This window comes from Polypterus senegalus, chromosome 7 (assembly GCF_016835505.1).
Source record: "Polypterus senegalus isolate Bchr_013 chromosome 7, ASM1683550v1, whole genome shotgun sequence".
NCBI lineage: Eukaryota > Metazoa > Chordata > Cladistia > Polypteriformes > Polypteridae > Polypterus > Polypterus senegalus.
The window spans coordinates 126133733-126158325 of record NC_053160.1 but is presented as its reverse complement, the minus strand read 5'-3'; the positions used below and the strand labels follow the sequence as shown (position 1 = coordinate 126158325).

The 24593-nt window shown below is 38.4% G+C and overlaps 1 protein-coding gene across 1 annotated transcript in view; it reads left to right on the top strand.

Moving 5' to 3' along the window:
• The window catches only part of LOC120532848 (acetyl-coenzyme A thioesterase), a 156790-nt gene that overhangs the window by 16604 nt on the left and 115593 nt on the right, over positions 1-24593 (top strand). Inside the window, exon 2 of the mRNA XM_039759273.1 lies at positions 15496-15565. Within this exon, the coding sequence (XP_039615207.1) occupies positions 15496-15565 (70 nt within the window). The remainder of the gene's footprint in view (positions 1-15495; positions 15566-24593) is intronic.

Genomic DNA, 24593 nt, shown 5'->3' with positions numbered 1-24593 from the left:
ACCTCGAGGTTACCAATAAACAAACTTAAACATTACGATACATGTACACTACTAATGCAACTTGAACTCCCCCTATAGCTGTCGTTTGATCTTCCCAGGCACCTATGACTGCATTTAGCGTCTGTGTCCTTGTTAAATAAAAAAAAAAACCTGGCCGGTAAAAATAGTATGTTACACGTGAAACATCTAGAAAATAAACTAAACAACCGGAGGGTAAGACCAAAAATCTTAAAAGAAAAAAAACTTTTTTTTCCCCCCGTGGTAAACTTGCTGATATATTGTTCACCGTGGTTCACACTTAAAACTTAGATAGTCCTGCCCCATATCCATCTAAACCACCATGTATCAGCATTACGGTGAGGCTATAGTGTCACAGTGGATCCGTGGCTTAGAAAAAGTTGGTCATTTTAATAAATGAATAATTAATTGACCGGCTTGATCTCCATGGTTGTGTGTGCTCATGCAGATGCTGGGGGGTTGTCGGAGTACCTGGGTTGAGACACACTTGCATGTAAGGGTGTGGTCTGTCTCAATTGCTTCATCGGCTTCCTGTGGTCTGCGATTGAGATGCTGTACCCACGGAGGCATATAAGGATGAGCCGGCACAAGAAAAGGAAAGAAAGATCAACGAGAGGAAGACCCAATTGGGAGAATGGAAGTTAAAGAGAAGAGAAGCAAGCAGGAAGACAGGAGAGTGTTGGTGTGAGTAAGTGAGAGAGAGAGGGGAGGCAGGCAACCAGGAAGGAGAGCTCCTTCTGGGTCTGAAGAAGTGATCACATCAACTGAGCGGTTTAGAGAGTCAGAGTGATGGAGCAACTTGCTACGTACAGTAAGTCCTGGTTGGCGAGGCTTGAACTGAGAGCCACATAGTGAAAATCTTTTGGTACCCGAGCCTTGGGTTTGGATGGGGATATATATGGCCATAGAACAGCAAGGACCCAGACATGTGCAAGGTCAGCTGTGTCTGTTGACAGGGTGTTCTCCTCTGCTGCGAGGTCCAGTGCGGGATGAGCAGAAGAGATGTCAGTATCTAAGGGAAACACAGAGAACCAGATTTTAAATGACGGTTATCTGCCTGTGTTTTTCACTTCGATTAATCCTTCTTAAAAAGATTATTTTAGTTTGATTTTAAACTTCACCGTCACTTTGTTTTATGTATTATTCATTTATTGAATTTTGCACTGTACTTTGGAACAGTGTTTTTGACTTGTTTTTAATAAAAGCACTTTTACACCTTTATGCACCTACCTCTTGCTTTGTGTGAGTGTCCTCATCTGCTGGCTCATTCCTCAGGTACATTATCAATGGTGGCAGGCTCAAGAGGCTCCCTGCAAGGACTTGGTATCATGGGTCTGACCCACACAATCACAGGCATTTGATTGTTTTCAATCTTGAAAAGCAAGGTATATCAACTCCAGCCCTTAGAAGCCATATGTGTCTCTGTTAAACCAGAAAACCAGAGCTTCCAGAATAGTATTTATTTGTAATTTTTTCACCGATCAAAGATAATTATGATCCTGTATGACCGTGTAGCTGTCATCTAAACGTTGCCTCCTATGTGTCTTATCTATTGATGTGTGGATGAAAATTTGGAACTGACAAAATTTTCATATTTTTTAAATTTATTTTGATTACATTTCCTCCATACTATTCTGATGATTGAGACATACCCAAAGGAGGGATTATTTAGACCTTGTTGCCTTATTTGTATCGTCATATTGAACAGACTGAAATGCTGAACTGACATTACTGGAATTCCTTAATTTGGTTGAGGTTTAACAACTTGGATTTTTTGGCATTCTTTTTTGATTTGATTAAGTTTTTCCAATTGATTGTTTGACAAAAGGTTTGACGTAAAATTAATTTGAATTGTATATTCTTTTAAGTTAAAAGCATTTTTAATGAATATTTTCTGGGTGTTTTCAAAGTTGTGTTTAAAATAAGGATGACAAGGAGGCATGACTTTGCATTAACATGACAGGCTTATTGTTGCCTAATAGACAGAAGATATAAATCAGACAGTAGCCTGGTTAGGAGTATCTTCATTTACATCTGAGAATAATATAAGCCCTCTGTGAGTCTGCCCTTGGAAAGGCTCTGTGACTAAGAAATGAGCCACCTAAAAAGAGAATGAAGCTCATCCTAAAACTGCTGCAGCTACAAGAATCCAGGTTGTATACTTTATGTAATATTTTTGCTCCTGTTTATGGTTTTAAATGCTTAGATTATATTGAATAGAACTGCTTGCCTACACTGTCTGTGGATTGTTGCCAAGGGAATTAAGAGTGCATTATAAATTCCAAGTCAGTAGAGATGAGAGGGGATGCTCTCAGTAGATAGTCTGTGCATAGCATAGTCTTAGGTGAAATAGTACTATAACAGCAATTGTGTAACTTAGTGGTTGGAGCCCCCACTGTATTGTGGGCACACTATGACTGACAAACCTCAAGTCTGGTAAGCAGAAACAGGAACACACAGTAAAGGTATATGTTCTCACAGTGAAGAGAACCTAAAGTTTAGTGTAGCTGTGAAAAGCAAAGGACTTTCTATATTGTCTGTGTAGTTCTCAGTCCCATAAACCATAGTTATCTTCTTTGTCTGTCTGCAAAGCTAGCCAACACAACCTAAGAAATGCCTGTTTTGTTTCTTACTAGTCTATGAAGCATTTCAGTTCAATCTGGTGATGAAAGACTTGTTTAAGTGTCCAGCCAACTGCCCTTTTAGGAAGTGGCTGTTCATCTTTTTTTCTATACAGTGTGACAGATAGAGGCTGTATCGCTCCCTTGAACCCTTGTCCACGACTCCAGACACCAGGAAATAGTCCAAAGGTTGACTTTATTTATATGCCACAATGCACAAAGCACCCTCTCCTCCACTATACTCATATAAATCACCAATAATCACTAATACAAATACAATCCACCACTCCCAGATGCGTTGCCACCCTTCCACCCAGCTCAGTTCGCCGTCTGGGAGCTCCCAGAGTCCTTTTATAGTCCCTGACCCGGAAGTGTTTCAATCCCCAGTCCATGTGATCCTTTATCACTTCCGGGTCAGATAAAAGGTCCATGTGACGTACTTCCGGGGCGTAGGGTAAATAACCATTGTTCCTCCCTGCAGCGTCACCTAGTGGCCACCATGGCATCCAGCAGGGCTGTGTATAAAAACTGCAATGTCCATAATGCCCTGCTGGTCTTCAGGGAACCTCCATACTGCAGGGAGGGCTCCACCTGGCGGCTTGGGGGTATTGGCCGGGATAAACGGCCGGCCATACACCACAACTGCTTTACAGAGAAGAAACAGATGCAAAATATGATGATAATTTTTCAATTCTTCATTCCATGCCTTTATAAACAGTTGCAAAGTAATTACTGATAATTTTTCACAGGGGGGCTGATTGCAAATGAGGAATGATTTTATTTGTTCTGTCTGTGTTCATATAGGTTCTCTTTTGATATTTTGATTTCTTTTTATATTTCAAAGATATATAGGGTTTTGACTTTGTGTAAGCTAGTGTACGTGTCCAGAAATAGAGATGTGAAGTGTTGTGGAATGTAGCTGCTATAAAATAAAAGGACTAAAAGTCCTTTAAGCACTTTGAGCTACATTTTTTTGTATGACAATGTGCTATATAAATAAATGTTGTTGTTGTTGTTGTTGTAAAATATATAGCTATGGTAATTTTCCTTGTTCTGTGGTGTTTACAGAACTTCAGAGAGAACCCTTTTTGAAAGCTTCCAAAATCAATCAAGGGGTGGAAAATTTCAATTCTCAGGATACAGGTTTGACACTGAGAAGGATTCAGAGTGTGCCGTACTTGCGTGCCTGGTATCCCGACACGTTCCTAGTGGCAGAGAGTAAAGACCAGAGAAGATCAACAGGAAACCTACTGCTATATCAGGGCGAGAGCAGCCAATGCTGCGTGTGAGTTTTTTTTTCCTTTTCTTAGAAGTCAGAAAGTTAAAATCTTTTACACACTAAACAGCAGCATAGGCATGTCACTCAAATCTTATCAGTCCACACTGATGTATTTTATTATGGTAACTTATTAAAACTGACAAATGGTTCAAAGTGTATTAAATCATGAATCTTTCTTGGGCACTTCTCTAATTAAGTAGTTTCTCAGACAGTGAATGGGGTGAAAAGTCACATGGAAGACTCCCGACAAGTAGTCTCCTACTAACTCCTTTTTATATCTTCACAACAGCAGCCAAGAATGAAAAGGAGTAAAGACTGTCTGCCTTGAAAAAAACGTTTTTTTCTTCCTTTCTTTAAGAAATAGGCCTAGAGAATAGTAATTTCTCCAAAAATACACTTGACTCATATAATAGATTGAATTGTTTTATTAATGTTTCAGATTAGTAACACAGACACAACCTTTAATAGTAAGAACCTTATTGCCCAATTGCAACCTTGAATATGTATTTGTTCATACAGTATATATATACTCATGTATATGTACAGTATAAAAATTAAATAGCCTCACCTTTGCTATTAATTTATTTTCATTATTTGCATTATTGCTTACCCCATCAAGAACAACACAACAAAACTTGACAACGGCATTTCAAAGTAAATATGAGCTCCTTTAAGCCAGCAGGACTCAGTAGAATTTGATCATGTCCTCTGCACAAAATGTCAGTGGGTGGTTTCCAGGGGTGCCTGCCAAGTCCTGAAAGACAGAGACAATCCTGCCCGGACAGCCCTGCTGAGGCATTATCTTGAGCATAATAAAAAGCATAAAAAATGTTTAATTTCCCATAAGAGGCTGGAGGTTCAGAAATTTCTGCCCAATATACAGTTTTATTTTCAATAATAACTTTTAAAAGCATTAAAGTTTTCTAGTGGGTTCTGGAACATGAGAAAACATGAACCAAAGTCGTCAGAGGCTACAGAAATTGCCTTGATAGAAGCACTGGTTTGCCCGGTGAAATGACAATGTACTGCACTACTTAACCTTTTGTGGACAAACAACACAAGATGATTGTCCTTTTTTTAAATTTATGAAAACAGAATGTTGTAATAAATGCCCTTGAATGCGATAATTAAAGCTTGTGGAAAGCCTTACTGACAAATTTGCTATAGTTTTTTTAACGTATCTGTCTCTTTGTACAGATGTCAGTGCCTGCCTGAAATAACCTAGCCTCTAATGAGCAGACAAAAAAAAAATAAAGAGCTGAAAAAGACACAAAATTATGAAAAACCAAAGGAGAGCTGAAAGACACAAGTCCTGGCAGAGAAAAAACAAAAATCAAAATGAAAAAAGGCATGCCATGGAAAATAGAAAACTATTATGTGCTGTCTGTCTTTCCTTTGTGAGGTCATTTTTATACAGAACATTATTGTTGTTACAATAATCTAGTTTGGTGTGCACTGCTTGACATTATATACCTGTATTCCTTGGGTGATAAGTGCAAGAGCACATTGTCTTTTGTTTTGGGATCACGGGGGAATTTAGAACACTGAAACAGTGATTGTAAAAGACCATGAGAATGCAAGAGAAAACAGTCCGTTGTGGACAGCACATAAACCTCTCAATATTTACCACACATATTTACCTAAATATACAGCAGGATGCATTTACCGGCATTTGACCTGCATCTAAAAGATTTTAACTTTAAAATCTCGAAGCTTGAGCTTTAAATTAAAGTATACATTGACAGCACTCTTTCTCCTAAAGTTCTAAATACAGGTACTAAATTTTATGAACTCCTGACTGATGCCAAAATTCATAGATAAAAACAATGGTCAAAGTCGAGAGCACAAAACAATCAAACAAATAAAACACAAGGGCGAAACGAAAAGGAGTTAAAAAAATAAAACTAGAAACAAAACGACACTAAGGCCTACTTGATATGGAAACTAACTGTCATTAATAGAGTTTCTGTCTTCAAGATGTGAATCACACGAGGGATAATAAACATAAATGGCTCCATGTTGGTACTGACACCTCCCATGACATTGTGGATGTGACAACTGACGATGCATTCTCCACAGTTGTATAAACAAAGGAAATTTGGGACTGAAACTATATTAAACTATCAAAATATTTAAAAATTATAAATGGATCCCTAAGCTGGAATCTACATAATGAAAAATACCAAATAAACCAAAATACACATACAAGATGTGTTAACTGTGCAGATATCTAGAGATACACTACTGCTAGGAACCAGAATTAGACTTCCAACCTGGTTTCAACTGTTCAATTCTAGGACTACTTTTAAAATAGATTTTACATTAATTATAAAAAACAAACATAAATAGTTGCCCACTTAATATATACAGAGGAGATTTTTGTTTTCACTCCTTTAATTTTTCCACTGATGCTAATTTCAGGCTTAAAAAACTTTTCAGTTCATAATGAAGTTTCCAAGTTTTATTGAACACTGTCATCAACCCAAATGGGATACGGGGGTGTCTGTAGCTAAAGGTTTTCTTTCTAACCATATAGGTTTGCTAATTTTTTATTGTAATGTAGCAAACATTTATATATGTTATGTGGTGGTAATTTAATTTTTTATCTTAATTTTTTAAGATTTCCCTGATCTCCAAACACCTTTATCGTGTATAAATTATGCTTACTTTAATACAAACTTACTCTGTATCTTACAGGTCAGGAGTACAATTCTACATTGTCAAATTGTTTCATATATTTGTGATTTTGTACATTAAATTATTATCCACTACTCCTGTGGTGGAGTCATGTGTATTATACTATTTTTTAGGTTTATATTACTATATCTATGGATGTAAGAACATTAAAATTTCTAGCAATTATGTTGCCTAGACATAAAGTTCAATTTCAGTATTTTTACCACTATTATGGTGATTTAATTCCACTTTACCAGGGAGTTTACCACAAAGCATGTTTATGAAATAGAGAGTCAGTGAAACAAGTCTTATTATAAGTCTTGTTTGAATACGCCTCATCTTCCAGTTGAGGCTTTGGCTTGTTAACTCAAGACTGGATTAGGATCCAAGATCATGTACATGATATTTAAACAACCTGAAGAAATGATCACCAAGAACATCTTTTATGAATCAAAAAGACATAGAGGAGAGGGTAACATATGCAGATTGGGTGCCTGTGACTTTAAGGAGGAACTAAAGGTATATATGGTTAGTTATGATAAAGCTTGTAAAAGTAAAGGATAGAAAGTACAAACCATCTTGTTGTTTTGTGTATGAAAAATATAACATATTTTAGATAGGGTGGCAGTCTTTTCAGAAACTCAATAAAAACTAACATTTACATTGCTTAAGAAATGTGCCTGTTGATGGGAAAGCAAGACAAGCTACATAGCAAGCTATAGCAGATCGATTAATTGCCTGAGGACATTGTGGTTCTGAATATGTATATTACAGTATTAAAATGACGTGTTTGGAAATTCTATTTGCATTACCCAAATTTGACTTTTTTTATTTTGAATGATTTCCCATTAAAGTGTCATTCTACCAGTTTGGGAAATGTCATACATAATGTATGATCAACATTGCATATCAAGCAGCAACATGAGTGAAATTAAACAGAAGAAAATACTTCAGAATGGTAACTGCAAATCTATGTGTTTTTAATTTGACTGGAATATACATTTGTGTGAAAAATATATATATTTTTTATCAATCAAAAATAAGGCTGCAGCTTCTGTAACTGGTGGGAAGCCCCCAACTCCAAAACATGCTTGTGATGAAGAGTTTGTTCTGACTGATGATTCAATACAACTGGACATACACATGCATGTCATCAAAAATGCTATAGAATAATTCATGGTTTACATAGTTAGTCTCTACTGGATATGCTGTTGCTGTTAGATACGTGTGAGTGCAGACTAATGCACCTATGATGTTTGGGAAGCATAAAGAATATTATTGGATAAACTTAGGTTAAAGATAAATGTATTTTACATAGTTTCATCCTAACAGAAACTTAAAATTTCACCCTTGACTGCATAAATATCATGTTGACCAGAACATACCAGAAAAGGAACCCCTTTTGTCCAAGGCATATTATGCAAACCTCCGACACACAGATGCCTTTCCAAGATTCTCTCTTTCGGCAAAATGGTACAGTAATGCACCAAATGCAAAGAAGCAAACATTGATGGAGATTATACAGTATATATATATATATATATACACACACACCCTTCGGCAGAACTTCAACCACACACACACACACACACTAGACGCCCGTGATGTCATAGTTCAGAGTTCGCCGCTCAGTCATTCGCAGATTTTTCCTTAGAACCTAACTAATAATTGTTAGCGGAAACCACAAATATCCTATGCAATTTTTATGGCTTTTTTTCGTGGCAATACTATACTGTAGAGAGAACAGGAAGCAACAGCGGCTTGGGATAGTGAAAGTAGCCAATAGAATTTGAAACTGCAATTCCCAGCAGTCCCTGCAGTGGCTCTGATTGGTCTTCTGCTGAGGGTGCTGGGGCTGTTTAGGTCAAAGGATGTCAGCGCAGCTTTTAAAAAGGGGGCCGGTGATTAGCAAAAAAAAAGTTTTTGGAATTTGTGTTTCAAGTTCCTGTCTGTCTGCCTGTACTTATTCATTTTGTCCTGGATTGTTTCGTGCATCTGGATTGTCTGCTGTCTGCCTGTGTACATGAGGACTGTAAGTGGATTCATGGCCATCCTGCAAGGAATGGAGCACTCCTGAACCCGTCTTCACCATTTCAGGAACTACCGGTAGGACTATCTGTACATTCCCATTCAACATGCAGATCTCTGGACTATCTATTTTCATCATTACATTTTATCCGTTGCTGTTTTTCATGAGCCAGTCTCTTTTTTTTGGAGTCTCTGGAGGGGGTGCTAAGGGGGGTATCTTCTGGGGACTCCCTCATTCTGCTGGGAGACTTCAATGCTCATGTGGGCAATGACAGTGAGACCTGGAAGGGCGTGATTGGGAGGAATGGCCCCCCGATCTGAACCCGAGCGGTGTTTTGTTATTGGACTTCTGTGCTCGTCACGGATTGTCCTTAACAAACACCATGTTCAAGCATAAGGGTGTTCATATGTGCACTTGGCACCAGGACACCCTAGGCCTCAGTTCGATGATCGACTTTGTGGTCGTGTCGTCGGACTTGCGGCCATATGTCTTGGACACTCGGGTGAAGAGAGGGGTGGAGCTGTCAACTGATCACCACCTGGTGGTGAGTTGGCTTCGATGGTGGGGGAAGATGCCGGTTAGGCCTGGTAGGCCCAAACGTGTTGTGAGGGTCTGCTGGGAACGGCTGGCGGAGTCCCCTGTCAGAAGTAGCTTCAACTCCCACCTTCGGCAGAACTTCGACCACATCCCGAGGGAGGTGGGGGACATTGAGTCCGAATGGGCCATGTTCCGTGCCTCTATTGTTGAGGCGGCTGACCGGAGCTGTGGCCGTAAGGTGGTCGGTGCCTGTCGTGGTGGCAATCTCCGAACCCGTTGGTGGACACCGGCAGTGAGGGATGCTGTCAAGCTGAAGAAGGAGTCCTATAGGACTTTTTGTCCTGTGGATCTCTGGAGGTAGCTGACAGGTACTGGCGGGCCAAGCGGAATGCGGCTTTGGTGGTTGCTGAGGCAAAAACTCGGGCATTGGAGGAGTTTGGAGAAGCCATGGAAAACGACTTTCGGACGGCTTCAAGGAGATTCTGGTCCACCGTATATGGTGGGGATGGTGCGCTGCTGACCTTGACTCGGGACGTTGTGGGTCGGTGGGGGGAGTACTTCGAAGACCTCCTCAATCCCACTAACATGCCTTCCAATGAGGAAGCAGTGCCTGGGGACTCTGAGGTGGGCTCTCCCATCTCTGGGACAGAGGTCACTGAGGTGGTCAAAAAACTCCTTGGTGGCAGGGCCCCGGGGTGGATGAGATACGCCCGGAGTTCCTCAAGGCTCTGGATGTTGTAGGACTGTCTTGGTTGACACGTCTCTGCAGCATCGCATGGACATCGGGGACAGTGCCTCTGGATTGGCAGACTGGGGTGGTGGTCCCCCTCTTTAAAAAGGGGGACCGGAGGGTGTGTTCCAACTACAGAGGGATCACACTCCTCAGCCTCCCTGGAAAAGTCTATTCGGGGGTTCTGGAGAGAAGGGTCCGTCGGATAGTCGAACCTCGGATTCAGGAGGAACAGTGTGGTTTTCGTCCTGGTCGCGGAACAGTGGACCAGCTCTACACCCTTAGCAGAACCCTGGAGGGTGCATGGGAGTTTGCCCAACCAGTCTACATGTGTTTTGTGGACTTGGAAAAGGCGTTCAGCCGTGTCCCTCGGGGAATCCTGTGGGGGGGTGCTCCGGAAGTATAGGGTACTGGACCCCCTGATAAGAGCTGTTCGATCCCTGTACAACCAGTGTCAGAGCTTGGTCCGCATTGCCGGCAGTAAGTCGAGCCCGTTTCCAGTGAGAGTTGGACTCCGCCAGGGCTGCCCTTTGTCACGATTCTGTTCATAACTTTTATGGACAGAATGTCTAGGCGCAGCCAGGGTGTTGAAGGGGTCCGGTTTGGTGGACTCAGGATTGGGTCACTGCTTTTTGCAGATGATGTTGTCCTGTTTGCTTCATCAGGCTGTGATCTTCAGCTCTCTCTGTATCGGTTCGCAGCTGAGTGTGAAGCGGCTGGGATGAGAATCAGCACCTCCAAGTCCGAGACCATGGTCCTCAGCCGGAAAAGGGTGGAGTGCCCTCTCAGGGTTGGGGGAGAGATCCTGCCCCAAGTGGAGGAGTTCAAGTATCTCGGGGTCTTGTTCACGAGTGAGGGAAGAATGGATCGTGAGATCGACAGGCGGATCGGTGCTGCATCCGCAGTGATGCGGCCTCTGCATCGGTCTGTCGTGGTGAAAAAAGAGCTGAGCCGTAAGGCAAAGCTCTCAATTTACCAGTCGATCTACGTTCCTACCCTCACCTATGGTCATGAGCTATGGGTAGTGACCGAAAGAACGAGATTGCGAATACAAGCGGATGAAATGAGTTTCCTCCGCAGGGTGTCTGGGCTTTCCCTTAAAGATAGGGTGAGAAGCTCAGTCATCCGGGAGGGGCTCAGAGTAGAGATGCTACTCCTCTGCATCGAGAGGAGTCAGATGAGGATCAGGATGCCTCCTGGACGCCTCCCTGGTGAGGTGTTCTGGGCATGTGCAACCAGGACCAGGAAGACCCAGGACACGCTGGAGGGACTATGTCTCCTGGCTGGCCTGGGAATGCCTTGGGATTCTCCCGGAAGAGCTGGAAGAAGTGGCCGGGGAGAGGGAAGTCTGGGCCTCTCTGCTTAAGCTGCTGCACCCGCGACCCGACCCCGGATAAGCGGTAGAGGATGGATGAATGGATGGATGGATGTTTTTCATGAATTTTTCATGATTTACTGTGTGTGTTTTGTTTGTGCTTTGTTGTATTTAATGTGTAATCGCCTTAAGGGGAACAGGGGTGGTATTGTTGTTTTCTTATTTTATTTGTTTTCATTACATTCTTTATTTGCTATTTGATTACTGGTTTGCTTTGTTTTTGTCTGTGTTTGTGATTGCATGCGGGTCAAGGCTTGGTGCATCCCTGGAATCTCCACCATAAAAATAAATAAATCACTGTCTTCTCCCGCGGCACTACGCTTACTTAAAAGCCTGAACAGTACCCTCCTTTTTGGCTGATTGCTTTGTTTCTCTCTTCTCCCCCATACATTCTCTGCTCCTGTTGGGGGTTATGCTCCCCTATGATGTTTGTCTATTCTTTAATCGATAACTAACTGCATACTGATCTCCTGTTACTTCTGAAAAAGACATGTTTGTTTGAAGTGTTTGAATAAAGATCCTGGCTCCACAATCTCCTGTGTTTCTGTGTAATTCTGTGACCCAAGCGTGACCCTGCAGTACTGCAGTCTCACTGTTCCTGGGATTGAGCTGCTGCACTAAGGCTAGCCTGCAAGCATCAGCACTTACCTCTTTTTGCTTGCGTGCAGCCAGTTCTAACGCAGTTGGCTCAGTAATTCACCCATGGAGTTTCATCCATGGCATCAGTTGTACTTTGTACATATTGTTCCAGTAGTTTTTAAAATAATTTTTACAGTTCATTAGCAATGTGTAAAATGATCAGTGTTGCAGTAATTGTGATGCTCTTTGCATGAAAAAAAAATGTGTTCCATTAAAATCTCACTTTTTCTTTGTGAATTGTGACGTTTACTTAAGGTGCAGAAAAAAAGTTTTTGGCGTCCAGGGATGCATTAACCCCCAAGTATGTGGCAGTTTAAGGGTTAAAGCCCCAAGATGCCGCCGAAATGCCCTGCACCTTCTAAGGCTTCTGGCAATGAAAACGCGCTTGCATGAATTACAGTATATATAGTGGTAACATTGGTATTTTACATTCTGGCACTGTGTTAGACATAGCAGTACAGTATACAGGTTTACCTTTACATTCTTTATTTTTAGGTAATGTGTTAAGCTAAGTTTGAAATTAAATTGTGTTTAAAAAAAAGTAAAAAGTGTTTTGGGGGCATACTTAGGGTTTAAACTATGAAAATAGGCATTTTTTTAACCACATCCAAAATTTACGGTTTTTCACAATTTGTGGGTGCTCTAGGAACGTAACCCCCACAAATTTTGGGGGTGTACATATATATATATATACACATATATATAGTGATGACACGCATGGGTGGGTACACTGGCATCCCGGGTGGGTTGGACCCAGGAATAATATCCAACCTAGCAGGACTACGGACACAATAAGAGGCACCTTCCTTAAGTAATGTTACCTCTGCGAATACCCGCAAGGCACTGTGGATATTGTAGTTCCTTAGAATAGCCTTGTCAGGTTCTGGGGGCCATGAGGGGGCACTGCAGGGATTCCACTTCCTTGCTTTAAGGGACTTCTGTTTGACCTGGAAGTGCTTCCATCCTGCCACGCCCTAGCATTGGAAGTATTCCTGGGTCTAGGATAAAATAACCTGCTAAACATCATCCAGGCAAGTCAGAGTCGGGTGGAAGTGGACAAAGCTTGACTGGGAGGTGGAGAAGGGAACAAGACATAGTGGTAGGATTACTGTTTATTGCACTTCTGGATTCTCTGTAGAATGTACTTCTGTAAATAAACTGGTTTCATCTAAATGGGACTTGTGTCTGTGAGGTTGTGTCCGTGGTTGGGTGATGTCCGGCACTTTCTAATATCCTATATATATATATTGTCACACACATGCGCATGGGAGGCAGCTAAATGGCCTGAATGAGGGTAATTCCACGGCAGACCAGGGGGTGGCAGAGTGTACTATTCCTTTCTCTTTTTCCACTGCAGACAGATTACAGGAAATTCTGCCTGGTCCCGATAATGTCACCTCCAGATCCAATGACGTCATCTCCAGTTTCGGCCCTGATGACCTCCCTTCCTCTACACTCCCTTAAAACCACCATCTTTGCTTCATCAATATAGTTCTGTTTTGGACTCGACCCTGTACACAACTGTACACAATTTAAATGTTTTGCAGCCAGGAAAAATTATTTGGGTGGATGCCCCAAATCTTTTTGTGGCTCTTTGTCTCATCTTCAACATATATATATATATATATATATATATATATATATATATATATATATATATATATATATATATATATATATATATATATTAATGTAGGTAATGTTGACTTTTGCAAATCTTTATCTCTCATAGACATAGTCATCAGGGGTTTCTCCTATTCTTTCACAATCTTAGTAATTGATGTTATAAAAGGCTGATGTACAATCTGTGCTACTCATGGCTGATCATAAAGGATGTCTGAAAGAAAATTGACTTTTTTGTGCATTAAATCTAATCAGAAACATCTGTATGCAATTCATCAGTGTAAGTACCAGGCCATAATTGCCAATTTTTCTAATGAGGATTTCTGTTTTACTGACAGATACTCAGTTACAAAATGTTTTCCTTTTTAATACCTCATTATTGAAAAGAGAACAATATGGACTTTAATAAGAATAATAAAGAGTTTGTATATGATTAATTATTGAGGCATGCAATTGTATCTATTTAATATGCATATGAATATATTCTACAAATATGTTACTGTTTATTTTTAGACAGTATACCTACAGATATTGTCATGAGATATATCTCAAAAATGACAAAAGGCGGGCTTTCTTTCTTTCTAATCACTATTTGTGCTGGTGGTTTAAAAGCTTGTAGTGAGTGAGCTCCCCCCTCAATAAGATTTGCAAAACAAGGAGCACATTATGTTTGATCCTAAAGGATCTTGAAGCATGCATATTTTATTGTACATTTAATTATGGTGAATACTGTATCTATATTATTTATTGTTAGAATTTCAGTGACTTGTTAGAAGTTAAAATTATTAATTAATGAAAGTACCTAATATAATACACCTTTATATCTTATTTGTATTAACTTCACATATATTTTTTCTTTATCTCTGATTGAAATAAAAGGAAAAATGGGGATATAAAATGTGATATATTAATAATTATTTATGTTTTCAATGGACAGTATAGCTTTTAATATTTAGTCACTTTATAATGAACATGTCAGATTTAAACAATAGTGTAAGTAAGAATGCAGTAACTTTACATATGATAAAAAAAGTCAGAATCATTCTCTAACACTGTGTTTCATGAACTCTCAAGTCGCAACAGTACACTAAGGTTCATCTTCAGCCTGGTATGAAATAGACTATGAGGTGACGCTTAGTTGCTTCAGTTTGCAAGTGAAAAATCACCTAATCCTCATTGGTGAAACTGAAAGTGGCTGAAATATAACCTGGCTTGTCAATTTAAGCAAGGCTTGTGCATGTACCTTCAGGTGTTCTTGTTCTTTAGGCCAATACTGAACTCGCTAGTATGTCCTAACTGAAGTAGGTGCAGTCTTTCAAAATTCCTTGTCATTTGGCCTCATGTCTAGTTCATCATTAATTGTCATTTTCTGGATATAATTAAGGAGAAAAAAAGAGGAATTAATAGGAAAATTACTATAACGAGTTAAACTATTTGGCAAAATACAATTGTTAAATTTGCTATTAATATATTAGACTGTATCTCAAACTGCTGGGCTTTCCTAAGTATACAGTTAGAGAAATAAAAAAGTGGAGCTAATTAAACAGTGTAGAGTGGAGCTGTTGAACAAAAACTTACAGCCGCAAGGGTCTCCCAGGACTGTACCACTCGCTTAGTGCTTCACCTCCTTTTGCAGAAAAGGCAATTACATAAAGCAAAACTGCTTGAAATTATTAAAATTAGTTTTTGAAAATCGGCACCCTGAGTAACAAAGACTTTTGGTTGTCCCCATGACAGCATAGGCTGAAACCATTTAGAGATGCTTGTGCAATAAACGATTGAAGAAGAAGTCAAACAGTTTACAAAATTTTATAAGTGGCTGCAGGGATCTTTTTGAAAAAGGTAATTGGATTAGCCTGGTTATGGAGTTAGTAGAAATGCACCATTTCTGCATTTTATGTAAAGGCATGAGGAGAGGAAGACCATTGTTAGTTGAAACCACTAACCATAAGGTCCTTCTTCTTTCAGCCGAGAAGCATTCTGGAATTCCCTGTGTCACAGCTTCAGTGGATGACATCCAGTTTGAAGAAACTGTAAAGTAGGTTGTTTAATACGATAGTAGTTGAACTCAGTGGAAAAAACTTGGCCAAGTCATTACACTTCTGAATACATTGACTTAACAACATTTGCATATGACAGTGACACATTCTTTTTTGATCGACTAATGCATGCTATGTGTTGGGTGATGTATCATTTCATCTTGAAGTTTTAGCTACTCAAACATGCCCACTTTTGGCACTTCAATGCATGAGGGAAAATGTTTAGAGACACAAAAAGCGTAGTGTAAGTAAATGATGATAGAATGAAAAAAAATTAGGAAGAGACTTGGTCAGAAAACAGGCAAACATTTTAAAACACCAGAATACAGACACACATTAATTGTCAAAGCTTTTTAATCACAAAACCAAGAATTCAGATTTAAAAACAGAGTTGGCCAACACCAAGACCTTCAGGAAGTGCCTTTTAGCTTCCGCTAACACTAAAAAGAAAAAAGGAGTTTGTAGCAAGAAATGGAATCTCAAAATTAGGACACAAATCAATAGATTGCATTACCGTCTTAAATAGCAGCAACATAATAAAATCACATGTCGTGCCCAAAGAATTTCACACACCGTCTTCCACATGAGAATCATGAGGTATCATTACCATAGGAAAGATGGCAGCACCCATGAGTTTTCACCACAGAATACCAGTGCCCAGGTAAAAAAGCTCTCACAAAATGGTAGCATGTTGACATCACCATAAAACAAAAATAATTCACGTCCAGGACTATATAATGTTATAATGTTGGTTATGGTATGAGTTTGCATGTCTCCTCATGGACATGTTGCTCTTATCCATGTATCTTGGTATTTCCTCACATATTCAAAATATATTCTTGCTAATTTGATTGGCATCTTTCACTTGTCCTGGAATTAGCGAGTGAATGTGGGTGTATATAGAAATATGAAATTCAATTGGAATTCTGTCCAGGGTTGGTTCCTGCCTTATGTCTGATCGTTCCATTTAATTGAAAAACGACCATTTAATTGAAAAAAACACATACAGGGAAATTTTCATATTTGCATATATACATATATTTCAATATTGCATATGTACAGTATATTTATAAGATGACTTTTGTTCATCTGACAGTTGCACTCTGTTGGTCATATTCACTGTTAAATTTTGCAATACACTGTCCATTGGAATGCATTTTGTAATGCCTGTAATAATAAAGTGCAACACATTTTTCATTTTAACAGATGACGCATTGCAAACATTGCCATTGCGAATCCTACACCAAATGCTGCATAACTGAGGCAACAGACAAACTGAAACCAAAAAAAAAAAAGAAAAACCTAAATAAAACAAAATATAGAAAATAAAAGAATGATAAACTCATTCAAGCACATTAAACATTCTGGTGATCTGCCCTCCAATAATGTAACAAAATGACAGCATAAGTAAACTGTTTAAATAAATAACAAATTCCTTTAACCATGCTGGCATGCTGACCTCCTAGTACAAGAGTTTGAGACCCCTGTGGTTGTCCAGTTCCATCAGCTACCCACCACTATGTTACAGTCAATGGACTCCAAAATATTGTCTCTTTCAGCCATTTTTATTTCATTGTTTTTTCTGTTTAAAAATTTGTGTTTATTAGGTTATAGTATTGTATGTATCATTTGTTGGAATTAAAAATACAATGTGTTTTCTTAGCAAATGCAATAAACACCATAATGAGAATGATGCCCTTGAGTGAGTGTCCAGAGAGGGACACCACAGATATTGCAGACTCTGGATAGCCCTGATGAGTTCATTTCAATTAGGTGATGTGTCTGCAGTTGTATGTAGCCTTCCTGTTATGTTGAAAAAAATTACACCTTAAGAGTATGGGTCAAACTGATTCACACAATTTACTTAACACATTGACCATTTATTACCAGGACGCTGCAGTATAGACCTATGCATATATAATAAATAATGAACTCAATCAAAAATGTAAAGATTTGTATCAGAAAGCAATATTATTAACAATAACTCTATCAAAAATGGTAAGAAAATCTTAATTATTTTATGTTCACCAGTAACATGACTAAATGTCTTCTTTTAAATGAGAGTCCTTAAGGCGTGGGATCTCAGAGTGCAGGCTCAGCACGTGTACTGTAAAGATAACGCATTTCTTTGCACTTTCCATGCTTGTTATGCACAACACATTTGGTAGTTTGTGATTGTTTGAGCTCAGTGAGTGCCAGAATGCCCATATACTGATTTTTTGGACAGTAGTGACAAGTTGGATCATTATGATGAAGAAACACATTTGGGGAAGCTTTTTCTAGCATGAGTACCAGAGCCTACAGATTCCAAATCATCCAATTGATTGTCACTAAATTGATCAATGGCATTATCATCAAAATATTAATCTATAAAATCTAGTTGCCTTAAAAACCAGCATCGTTATGCCTTTTTGACGATGACACAAATACAGACTGTCTATTTGTTATCACTATTTTCTGCAAGTTGTTGCCACCAAAAAAAACATATGGTTATCTGCTAGGTGGCAGCACTATAGAAGTTAACCAAAACACAACAATGAAGCTTGCCAGCAAGTTGGTTGTGTCTATAATGGCTGAATACCGATATGAGTTCTTTTGAATGTCGTGTTTTTACAGGCTCAATGAGATACGACTTAACTCATACCTCATGTTCAAAGTGTTAAAGTCAAAAACAGGCATGAATCACATTAAAGCAGCAAAACTTCTATTATAGATTTTCAGAACATTCAGAAAGAAATATGAGAACATATGAAAGATACACTATAACAATTATTTACTAAACATTTTCCTTCTCAATCCACAGGATATATGCATGGTAAGCAGACACATCTAAAATATTGAAAAAACTAATCAAAGGCCAATGGACAGTCATGCATTGGCAGCCATATGTGGCTGTAACTTTGTCCAGTCCTTTAGTGGAATTGTAGTTCAATATTATTTGTGGCTTCATGTTCACTCTTTAACTCTGACAAGCAAATTTGTGTAATGTGCTCATTATAAGAACATTCTTATTTATCTTTTGGCAATATGAAACAATGGCTGCATTTTCAGGGAAGGTGTATTGTAAGGAATGCAGAGTTCCTTCTTGCATTCTCATAAGCTCATTGGGAAGTTCAGGTTTTTTTTCTAATTGTTCCCAACATGGTCGACCTTATCTTTTGTAGTTCTACACCAAGCTAGTAGGATGTGAAAAAGACATCACATATTATATTATGATTTTAAAGATCATATCCAGCACCACCAACATCTCTGGGTTCTTGTCGGATGTTTTTTTGCATGATTTTCCAGTGTACAATGGTATATTACATGCATAGCCTAATTTGGCATCACAGGCTGTTCATATTTTGATGGCTTGTCACATACTGCCAGTAAGGAACTGTTTTTGATGATTAGGGGTATGTTGTATTCCATGTATTTGTATGTTAGCAAAAGTTGGAGACTTAGCATGGTGGTGAAAATACACATCTCTAAACCGAGGAGTATATTATACCATCACCTGTCTGCAACATAAAATATATTCTAATTAGCCATTCCCTTACCCATCAAAAACAATTCAAACTTCTTTTCACATGAGTCAGATAACCATATACCACCCTCAAGGAACCAGATATTTTTGTGTTGGGTCTGAACACATTTATTTGTACCTTACACTATCCACGTCAAAATGACCCACAACATTATCTTTGTATAAAACTCTGTACAGACTTTCCCCAGTGCATTAGGGTGACAACACTTCGCATGTAAGGTCATGACCCAAAATGATAAAAACTGAAACAATTTCAGGGAGAAAGACTGATAATAACCTGTATTTTGGATAACTCAAAAATGGAAATGGGTGAAATTGTCCCATAACATAACATAATATACATTAATCTGGGGGACTTATATACTAAGGGGTTCCCCCTGCTCGCTTTGCTCTCCAGCCACTTCGCGTCTCTGCCGCTCGCATTGTGAAGAGGGGGGCTGAACGCACCTCAAGGAGACACAGTTGATCCTCTGAAACCCCCTTTTAAATGGTGATACAATGGGAAACAAATAGGTTTTTTTTTACCCCTCCCTTGCTAGATCAGCTGCTAGCTTGCTGCTGCTTCCGTGCTGCGTGATCTGCATCTTGTGCGGCGTTTCGAACATTTAAAAGCTTGCACTGCAGCTGTCCAACTCTTTGTGTTTTATTTCCGGCCCCAGGCGTGGTTAAATCTTTTGGCACGAAGTCCAGGCTCATGAGATTTGAGTTCTTGATATTTTTTAGTTTATAATTTAAAAACGGAATAAGAATTTGAAAATCTAACAACATTACATTGAAGTTTGATACCAAACATATATATGCAGGTTTTAAAATAAGCCCGATTTAAAGTGTGACAAAAACCTTGACATTAAAATGTCACCGTTGCACTTTTAGGCGTAGGATTTTATATATAGAAAGTATCTCTCTTTTATATAAAAAATCCTGGGATGAGACAAGACTTTTTCAGAGAGCTAATTTAAGTCTGGCAAGATGAGACTTTGAGCCAAGAGATTAAACCATGCCCACAGTCCACTCACCTCTCATTCGTGTAAATGCTATTGTCAGACGCAGTTCCCGTGGTCTCAGCTCTTACCTTTGATGTAATCCTTTTCTGGACAATAATTTTATACGTTATAGATGAAACATCAACAACTAAGCAAAGAAGAAAGGGCAGAGCATCGAAAAGACACCGAAAAGCATCAGAGAGAAAAGAATTCAAAAAAGATCAATAATAATTTAAGTGCAAATTTAAAAAATAAGGAAAGTTATAATCAGCCCAAGTGTAATTAAAAACCTAACACGTTCAAGCAGGTGGAAATAAATGACAAAGAGTAGAAGACAAAGTAGAACATCGTAAAGAGGTTCAAAAACATTGGCACGATACACATGCAGAGCAGGTTAGAGATTATGAAAGTACTAAAATTTGAAAGCCTCAAAAAACATAGTAAAGATCACATCAGAGCTAACAAGTGGAAATTATTACCTGGTGAAATAATGGAACAGCGAAAGATCAAATATATGGACATAGGTGATATGACAGAAATATGTAGATATTGTTCGGCTTTAAAATTTAAGTCTAATTTGTGCTGCCATCAGGGAAAAGTAGTGTTTCTTCCCAATGAAGAGGCATATCCGTGAGAAATAAAAGATTTGTTATTTGGTGAAAGTGAAATCCACAAACATTACAGGCAAAATATCGGAACCTACAATAATCTGTTCATGTTCGCATCATGCAATTCTCAAAACGTAGATTTACACGATTCAGGACAATAAACTATTAGAATCTGTGGTCCTACAACAATGAAACCTACTACAAGTTTAATTTCAAAGAAACCACAATTCATTCAGGTGTGTGATGAATTGTCAGCGATAATAGTTTTGAATGATGGAGATATCAAAGATAGAGTTGATATTCATGTTTATCCAAAAGCAAAGCACGATTTGTTGCAAGTGGCAGATCCTGGAAATTACTAGCACATAGTGGGTTGGCGAGCATAGCGAGCAGGGGGCAGAGCCCCCAGTATATATATATATATATATATATATATATATATATATATACTGTATATATATATATATATACTGTATATATATATATATATATATATACATATATATATATATATTTATAGTACATAAATGTATATAGTATATGTATATAGACTGCTCTCAAGTAGTATAATCCACAGGATTCCCCGAGGGACATGGTCGCATGCCTTTTCCAAGTACACACAAAACATATATAGACTGGTTGGGTAAACTCCCATGCACCCTCCAGGATTCTGCTAAGGGTGTAGAGCTGGTCCACTGTTCCGTGACCAGGATGAAAACCACACTGTTCCTCCTGAATCTGAGGTTCGACTATCCGATGGACCCTCCTCTCCAGAACCCCCGAATAGACTTTTCCAGGGAGGCTGAGGAGTGTGATCCCTTTGTAGTTGGAACAAACCCTCCGGTCCCCCTCTGCTCAAGGCTCAAGTAGTATATGTATATAGACTGCTCAAGTAATTCTTTTTTACTTAGACTCATATTTCATTTTTATTCAATTAAAAACACAATTTTATGTAAATTTGATTTATTTAGAGAATTTTAGACTTAAGATCAGTTTGCAGCAGTGCTATTGTATATAATTATTTTCTATTTGATATTCTGTGTTGGGCACTGCCTCTGTAAGGGATAAGGGGTCTTTACACTGCAGGTGGGGTCCTTTGACAAGAGCCTATAAATACCTAATTTGATTGGCATTTTTAAAAAATTGATTGAAAGAAGGAAGCAAGGAAGGAATATGTACTGACACTGTAATTCATCCTTTATATCTTAAAGTTAAATAAGCATTCACTATATGTTCATGTGTTTATTGCATTAGGTGGAGGTTGAGTGGAGGAAAGTGCGAATAATGAGGTATCATGTTGTAAGTCATTGAATATAAGTTCATCAGATTCTGATACACCAAAGAGCCACATATTGTTGAAGTAAAGATATATCCATCACCACACTCATATTAGTTTGGTCTCTTACTTATGAAGTAAGACATGAAGACTACATAGAAGTGCTACATAATTATAGTCTATTTAGTCTTCAATTTGCCAGTGGAATCTTTTGGATGTCAAGATGAAATCAGCCATTTTGGGAGTATTAGTTTGCAAGGTGAGGCTTGACAAACAGCTAACAAATATTTGTTTCGTGTGTGATGATATGCTTACAAAACATAGAATCAGTCTTTCCTCCAATAAACTAGGATCCAAGTCTCTAATGAGGCCTAGAAAGATAGGGTAGGCCTCAAACAATCAAAAGTAAGTCAGGGATCCAACTTGAGAAGCAGGCTTTGTTGCCTACACAGACCAAAAATGGGAAGAAGAGAACTGTTAAAAATCCCTGGCCTCAAAGAATAAGAGATTGTTTCTTCACAAAAATGGTTTACAAACACAAAAACCAGGGAAAAAGGGTATCTAATGTCTATAGGGACAAACCTGAACATAAGCAATATTAAGTCTGAAATCCTAATAACAAAAGACAAAGACGGGAGCAAGTTTAAAACACACGTAGATTAAAAAGCAAGCACTTATAAGAAGTTAGAAAGTGTACATGTGGCATAACATTCACATGCAACTTATTTGACAGTTGCTGCATTTCAAGTTTTTATAGTTACTTCATCAGAGTCAGTTATCACATTTTTGACTGTTAATTTTGTTAAAATCAATCATACATCATCAATAATAGAATGCAACTACATGTGTTAGTAGACTGCATTAAATACATGTTTTTCAAAAGTACTTAAAAATAGCATGTTACTAAAAAATAGGCAAATACGCTTGTGGTTATTTAATGCCATTTGTGACAAAATGAAATAAAAAAATGACAATTATGAAAAAAATAATTGCATACAAAAATGCAGTGATATATATGAGTCAATAAATTCTAAAAAATAGCATAATTAAATAAAAGTTATCTATAATTAAATACAATGTTTTCATTTTATTTTAGTTCAAAATTGTAATTGTATTACATGTAATTATTGCAGGTTTTATTTCAAAATCGCCTTATTTGTAAAGACCATTTTATTTCACAGTGTGATTTTTCCAAATGGCATAATTCTGAATGGCTCTTTTAATGCCAGCATTGTTAATTTCATAATGCCTCTTCTCATGATGGTTTTGTCACTTGTTAATCAAGCCTAACAGGCTGAACATCATCCTATTGGTTAATCCTTTGCTGTTGATTGCTTTACCTCATTGTAGGCACATTGTATGTTTCATGCTACTGCATTCAAACTGGCAGTAAAATGAGGCACTAAAATTTGCAATGTATAGAGCTAGTTTAACATATTGTAACTGAACCAAGCAATGGGTGTATTTGTTAAATGATAATAAACTGTAGGTAAAAAGCAAAATTAGCTAGTTAAACATTGTCACTGTCCACACTCCACGTGAAAAGAAGACATACTGTTTGTCTTGCTCTGTCCCCCTTCTTAATGTACTACAGTTGGTATATCTGATCACCTGTTCATGCTGTCATTGCCTCTCTCTCTCTCTGATTCAGCAAGAACAATCGACAACTCCTGCCTGGAGCTATTTTCTCTCACCTCTATATCTGTGTCTACCTATTGTCTAGAAACATTACTCCCTGTTCCCTACTTAAGGGTTATTGTCACTTAAGCATTTAGCCCTGCCAATCCTAACAGTGGTCTGTTGGCCATAATATGATGCTGTTTTAAGATGAATTGTGGATACATTGGTAATGCTCTGAAGTGCTCTTCAAAATATTAATGTGGCTGAAGAGTTTCTCATTAGTTAAAGATCAATTGAGAGGAGTGTCCGCACAGAAGATCATCTGCATTCATGAGTGCCTATGTGATTTCTTCACGGGCATTTTCTGTTTAAACTGCTACGAGTAAGAACTTCATCATTGTAAACATTTTGAAGAACACTTTTCTGTCTGAACATTTCTAATATATCATCAATTCATCTCAAAATAGCATCATGTATTAAATTATCTATTTTTTTTGTAATCAGTTTTTATTAATGTCAAACAAATAGCAAAGTAATAAAGAAGAGGACATTGAAATGTTGAAAAAAAAAACCAAAACACCGGTGGCCACCCAAAACCCACCCCATCCTGAAGCTATTTAAGAAAGCTGACACTAATTAAGGACAGATGGTACACTGGTACACAATGGTCATTTACAGGGCCCAGAGGCCCACATAGTCGGTTGAGGACAGAAATCTAACAGAAAAGTTTTAGATTGAAATCAAGGGTTTGCAGTCAGCCATGAATAGATCACGGAGATAGTATTTTCCTGTTTAATAATAGTATCTGCAGTTACCCCATTAATCTGTTCTAATAATGCTAGATTGTAAAAAGAGGGGGACCGGAGGGTGTGTTCCAGCTACAGAGGGATCATACTCCTCAGCCTCCCTGGAAAAGTCTATTCGGAGGTTCTGGAGAGGAGGGTCCGTCGGATAGTCGAACCTCAGATTTAGGAGGAACAGTGTGGTTTTCGTCCTGGTCGCGGAACAGTGGAC